The 7122-nt window shown below is 40.1% G+C and overlaps 1 protein-coding gene across 1 annotated transcript; it reads right to left on the minus strand.

Moving 5' to 3' along the window:
- Nucleotides 1-220: 220 nt before the first annotated feature.
- Nucleotides 221-4683, minus strand: LOC119694332. Its single transcript, XM_048628753.1, has 2 exons — nucleotides 3675-4683; nucleotides 221-305 (listed from the first exon to the last, which is right to left on the minus strand). Exons 1-2 carry the CDS (start codon nucleotides 4526-4528, stop codon nucleotides 293-295), a joined length of 867 nt encoding a protein of 288 aa, XP_048484710.1. The 5' UTR covers nucleotides 4529-4683; the 3' UTR covers nucleotides 221-292.
- Nucleotides 4684-7122: the final 2439 nt, after the last annotated feature.

The raw sequence follows: 7122 nt of genomic DNA on the forward strand, positions 1-7122 counted from the left end.
TAATTTTAAATCTTTACATTTTTTATTAATAATTTACTTCAATGTAGCAGACGGCGTCATCAAGCTAGTTTTTTTTTCTATTTAGGAGCAATTTGGTCCTATTGTCACTGGATCTCTTTCATTGCTCGTGAGTGTAGTGACATAGCAACGTCGCAACCCACTGACGCAGTCAAACTACCTCTCCTGATAGATATGGGAGCGTAGCAATGAAACACGAGTGTCTTACGAAAGCCGGTTTATTACTGCCCGCTCCAGTGTCGCGTGCGTATTCATATACCACATTTCTTCACCCTTAATTTGAGACCCTGATAACAATGGACAGATATTTTACATCAAGTATTTTATACATAATCTTACATCTAAGTTAATTACTATTGACACGATATTAATTCTTATAATTTATTTTCTTAAGCCTAGGTCTTAGTCGATCAGCGTACGGCGTACCAACAACGTTTTCATCAGCAGATGGCTGGTCAATATTGCGTGGGGGTTGTGTCCCACTGGTACTCATTGTTGGTGCGCCGCTACTATCGCCATCCCCCGACCGCTCCGCCGATGCTTCCACCCACACTTCATTTTCAATGTCCGTCTCCCTGTTAGGGATATCATTTTGCGATGTTGGTAGTTCAATTGTTGGTGGAAGCTGTCGTGGGGGTGAACCTTGATCCAACGGTGATGCTACATCCGGCAACTGTGAGCCATTTAAATGTGTATCTAGGTGAGCATCAACGTTGTTTCCCACTAAACAATTACCTTTATATCGTATAAGTTGATCGATATGTCTTTTACAAGTTACCGCATGATCAAAACAATAAACTTCATACATCCTTTTACCTATTGTTCTTGTAATTTTGCCCAATGTCCATATTTGCTTTTTTGCTAAGTACCACCTGGCCCACACAATAGAACCCAATTCAAGATGTCGACAGCTATTATTAACATTGTTATTATTATTAACATCGTTATCGCAATGTTCGATAGTTGAGGGAAAGATACAATCTAATCTAGACCTTAGGTTACGGCCGAACATTAACTGGGCAGGGGAAACTCCCGTTGTACAGTGAGGCGTATTTCTATATTCGAAAAGGTATCCTAACAATTTTTCGTGCAAAACAGCATGTGAAATATCGTCTTTTAAGATGCATTTAATCATCTTCTTGCACGTTTTTACGGAGTTTTCCGCCTGACCGTTGCTGCATGGATGATAAATAGGCGAGTTAACATATTTAATTCCGTTAACCTTACAAAATTCATTGAACTCATGTGAATTAATTTTGGCATCGTTATCTGATACTATAGAAATTGGCAACCCATATAAGGAAAAAGTATATTTTAATTTTTGTATAAGTTCAGAGGTAGAAGTACCCTTACTCATTTCTAAACACTCAAGCCATTTACTATAAGAGTCTATTACTATTAAATATACTCGTTGCCCAATAGACATATAGTCAATGTGAATCCGTTGCCACGGACCGGGAGCGCGCGGCCAGGCGGCGGGCGGCGCGGCGGGGGGCGCGGGGCGCAGCGCGCTGCACGCTGCGCACGAGGCTATCCAGCGCTCGATGTCGCCATCGATTCCCGGCCACCACATTTTACCTCGCGCGATACTTTTAGTTTTTACTATTCCTAGATGTCCTGCGTGAAGGTCCTCAAGCATCCTATTTCTAAATATCGAAGGAATCACTACTCGGTGTCCCCGAAGTAGACACCCGCCTTCTATTTGCAAGTCGGTTTTGCAGCGGAAGTAAGGCAAGACTTCCTCACAACGGATTTTACGTGGCCAACCTACTATCATATATTTCATAACAGTTTTTAATGTTTTGTCACTTGAGGTGGCTTCTAAAATATCCTTTGAATTTATGGGCGCAACATTACTGTTCAAGAAATTTAGAACCGGTTCCACTATGTCTAGCCCCTCCTCCATATTACTTGATAACGGTAACGGTGCCCTTGAAAAGAAATCGGCTACGACATTGTCTGTGCTAGATACATATTGAATTGTATAGTTATACGCTGATAGTATTATTGCGTACCTCTGCAATCGTGATGCTGCCATAACCGAGATGCCGTTTTTATTACCGAATATGGATAATAATGGCCTGTGGTCTGTTTTTAATATAAATGGTACCTGGCGACCATATAAATATTGGTGAAACTTTTTTATACCAAAGATTATAGCCGTAGCCTCTTTTTGTATTTGGCTATAATTCTTCTCGCTATTAGACAAGGATCTAGAAGCAAAAGCTAGAGGTTTTTCCATGCCGTCGGGCCCGCGTTGTGCCAGCACTGCGCCGAGCCCGCCGGGGCCCGCGTCTACGCACAGCACCAGCTGCGCCGCGCTGTCGAAGTGCGCCAGCACGCGCTCCGACGACAACTCACCCTTCACTTCCTCGAACGCCTTCTGCTGGCGCTCGCCCCATGTCCACTGAGCATCAGCCCGCAGCAGCTCGTGAAGAGGACTCAATAGAGATGATGCGTTAGGTATGAAACTTCGGTAATAATTAACCATACCTAAGAATCTTTTCAGTTCCAATGTATTTGACGGTCGTGGAATGCCTAATATAGCCTCAACCTTCTTAGTGCTAGTTCTTAATCCATGTTTGTCAATCACATAGCCTAGGTAGGTGACACTATCCCGGAAAAATTCACATTTTTCCTTTTGCAGCCGTAAGCCCGCATCTTTTAAACGTGCGAGTACTTCTGTTAACCTTTCCAAATGAATTTGTTTACTAGGCCCTGTGATACATAAATCATCACACCACACACTGACCCCTTCTATTCCTACCAGTAACATTTCCATGGCGCGTTGGAATATAGCAGGTGCGTTCGCTAAACCATACACAAGTCTCGTATATTTATACAAACCTTTCTGAGTATTAATGGTGGTCAGCTCTTGAGAAGACTCTGATAGTTCCATCTGATTAAATGCGTTACTAAGGTCTATTTTGGTGTACTTTTCACCCCCGCCTAACTTAGCAAAGACCTCTTCAATCCGTGGCATTGGATATTTATCAATATTTAGAACTTTATTCAGAGTAACGGAGTAATCACCCGCTATTCTTACTTTTCCACTTTCTTTTAAGACTGGTACAATAGGTGTGGCATATTTTGAAAATTTTACTGGTACTAATATACCTAAATGTACCAACCTGTCTAGCTCTTCATTGACTTTGTCCTTTAAGGCGAACGGTACTGGCCTAGGTTTAAAAAATTTAGGCTCAGCGTTTTCTTTTAAAGTTAAATCGACTTTAAATTTGTTAAAACGCCCTAATTCATCATTCCATAGCACACTAAATTCGTTAAAAAGGTGTTGAATGTCCTGCCCTTGATGTTGTAAGCTAATATTATTTAATGACGTATCAAAGTACATGTTATACATCGACATAAAGTCACGTCCCAGTAAAGGTGGTCCGCCGTCCTTTATAACGTAGATTTTAATACTTTTGGTTACTGATAAATAAGTTATGTCAGCCTCAATATAACCCAAAGGTATGATTTTATGTCCTGTATAGAAACAAAGTTTCAAATCACATTTATGTAATAAAAGTGATCTAAAGTATTTATTATACACATTTTCTGAAATAACTGTCGTTGAAGAACCAGAATCCAATTCCATGTCTATCGCAATATTATTTAACAATACTGATAAAGTAACTGGTTTATTGGTAACATACCTCAAATTGAATAAATTGCATTCCTTACAATCATGATCATCCTGATCCTCCATCACTGCAGATCCTTCGGAACACAAGTTGTGTAAATTATTCACTTTTTTATCACTGCACATTCTTTTTAAGTGACCTTTAGCACCACACTTTTGGCATTTATAGCCTTTGTACCGACACTTTTCTTCCGAATGACTTTTTAGCCCGCACAATGTACAACGTCGCTGGTTAACGGATCTCGCTCCGTCAGCCTGCCTCGCCTCAAAATGGCTGCCGCTGCCGCTCGCACCGTGACCTCGCCCGCTGTTGCCAGCCGCCATTCTGTAGACTGGCTCCTGCTTCACCAACACAGCTTTAGCCTGGCGTGCACAAGCTGCTTGCTGTGCGACCTCCAAGGCTTTTGCTAACGTGGTCGTAGCCAAGTCCATCTCAAATAGACGATCGCGCTCCGGTCCATCGTTCATTCCGAGCACGAATTTGTCTCGAAGAAGTGTGTCCAGCTCACTGCCGAAGTCGCAGTAGACAGCCAGCCCCCTCAGCCGTGCCGCCCACGTCTCGACGCTCTCGCCGTCGCCCTTCGACGCTCCATAAAACTTCGCCCTGTCAGCGAATGACGACCTTTTTGGTGTGAAATGATCGTCGAGTTTTTTTACCAAGTTTTCGTAGGTTGTCGCTTCTAATTCGCTCGGATAGACCAAATTCCGAGCCAAGCGATAGGCTTCATCACTCAGGTGCGTCAGTAAAACTGCACTTTTGTCTCCTGCTTCGATTTTGTTAAGCTTAACAAACTGCTCCAAACGACTTTTAAATATTTTCCAATCCTGACTAATGTCGAAAATTGGAATATTCCCGATAAAACTCATTTTTTTCACAATTTATAAAATTTTTACAACACGCGGGTAGTCGCCTAGTCCTCGCCGCCAGATGATAGATATGGGAGCGTAGCAATGAAACACGAGTGTCTTACGAAAGCCGGTTTATTACTGCCCGCTCCAGTGTCGCGTGCGTATTCATATACCACCAAGGACTTTGTATATATAACAAATATATACAAAGTCCTTGCTCCCCACATCCACGGGCGCTCACGTCACATTGTAGTTTGTGCGGTGCAAATAGTTTTATTTTTATGTTTTACCACAGCAGTAGCGTAGTATTTACTCTGAAAAACTGACCTCAATGTGAAAAGCACACGTGAAAGCTCGGATTATATGTTAAATAGCGAGTGAATGGAGTGTTAGTTTGGCATTGGCATGTCATACCTGTTGATAAAATGACAAAAATTAATCAAATAGCTTTATATGATTTATTAAGAATTCATGTAAATACACTCACAATGGCAATGAAAAAGTTCCACTCAGAAAATGCCTACACCAAACGACCTAATTTTACATTTAATAAAAAAATGATAAAAACATTATTGTTTTTAGTTGGTAAGTCCGAAGCTCAGTTAAATGTACTTCAATGTTGCAGAAGGCGTCATTCAGCTAGTTTTTGGTGTTTTTCCCAGTGGAACCTTTTCATTGCCCGTTAGTGTATAATGAAGCAAAAAGAAGGTGCCGTATTAACACACGTTAAACATTGTTTAAAGCGCGTCTGAACGATGTATAAACTATTTTGGCAGCTCGATACTCTTTTGTGTTTTTCGTGTGTCCAGTTTTGTGCTAAAATCAGGGACTATAATACATTAAGAAAGCTGAACTGAAGTTTTTTTAGTTCTGATTGGAAATCATATTCTTTCCGTGATACGTACACAAATGCCTTCAATTTCGTAAAGCCAAACAAACATATTCAACTGAAATTAAGTTCTTAGCCCATCGCTCTGAAAGCCGATTGAACCGTATACATAAAGTCCGAAAGGAACAATATACTGCAACACAAATTGGCTTCTCCCCGTAGCTCTTTACGTCAGGGGGCGTATTCTCAAACTCGCCAAACTGCACGTCCGTATCCGACCCGATAATTTGTTCCCGATTCAAACAGTTTCAAAGAGACTTCCGTACACGATACCTGTGCTTGATTGTGGGAATCGACCCCTGGAACTCGTGCAGAGAGCAATCCGATTTCAAATTGTGAAATCGATTTCGAAAACTGAAACTACCACTTACCTGTCAGACAAAACATTTAACTTAATGAGTATCTAATACACGTACCCCTTTAAATTCAGAAGGTGCAAATTTATGTAAGGTAGAGTTTCAACAAATGTTTAATATAATATATATTCGCTTCTCAAACGTCTGTCATTTTTTTTTTATAAGTATTCCTTGTGTTTTATTAACACTAGAGTAGGCGCGCTCATTTAACTCCTGGAATGGTCGCGCGGGCTACATATGTAGCCCATTTGTAATGCCTCATAAGCACAGATATTTAATTCAAAAGTAAAACACTTTGCTACATTTCAACTACCATATTTATTTTTAAATTTTAAAATAAAAATCATTTGAATATTTCCTCACTTTAACAAAGTTTTTAACAAACAAAAACATACTTATAAATATCGATATTATTTGGGACCATCGCACAAATCAGATATATTTTTTAGTTTAGGACACAAAACTTATAAACTGATCATAGTTTCTCACAATATAGGATACAATATAGTAGCAGAAGGTGGAAATTTACTCCATTTCATACCATTCCGGGACTTGTAGCTGATCAAAACTGATGATGATGATGGTACTTTCACATCACATCATCTTCGTCCAAATCTTCTACTTATTGTTCACTCTACGATAAATGAGAATTATCGGAATGAATTAACGGTTCCATAGGACCTTCTTCTTCGCTTTCCGTCAAGTTATCACTATTTTCCTCGTCTTCCATAAGCCATTTCCGAATTTGATCTTCGTTCATCGCCATTATTACCTAAAATGATTCAAATTATTTTTTGTGTTATTAGTCCAAAATAGAACTAATAAAGTAAAAAAAACAATCAAATAATATGATACTACATTTGTAGAGTTGTATACCTATATCTTATAGCTTATATCTATATCCTTATTATAGTTCATCGTGCGCACGTGTAATCCAAATATATCTTAGTCGAACCTTACTCGTTGTCTCATTTACTCGTCTCCACCCGCCATCCTTATATGGCGACCGTGAATCAAAACAAAGTGTAGCTGCTTGCGCGAAATATTAAAATGGATTTAATCAGTAATAAAGTTACTTTCGCCGGGAAAAATTGTCGTGGTGTGATCAATATACCAGTAAAAATAAATTAAAATGGGTAACTACTATACTACCCCTAAACCCCCAGTGGAAACCCCCGTGACGGCGCAAATCGGATATCATAATAATATAACAACAAATAGTGTGGACATTCATATTGGCATAATATCTTGGTGCATGCTGATTATACTGCTGATGTTTTTGTTGGTGTCTGCGGTCATCGTGGTGCGCTATTGCGCCAAATGCTTCAATAAGAGAGTGGAGAGAGGAGTCGACGCCGGGATGCTGC

Source organism: Plutella xylostella, chromosome 21, assembly GCF_932276165.1.
Source record: "Plutella xylostella chromosome 21, ilPluXylo3.1, whole genome shotgun sequence".
Lineage (NCBI taxonomy): Eukaryota > Metazoa > Arthropoda > Insecta > Lepidoptera > Plutellidae > Plutella > Plutella xylostella.

What these genes read in the sequence shown, in the direction of transcription:
- LOC119694332 (XM_048628753.1), bottom strand. Translation starts at nt 4,528, where the DNA reads ATGAGTTTTATCGGGAATATTCCAATTTTCGACATTAGTCAGGATTGG.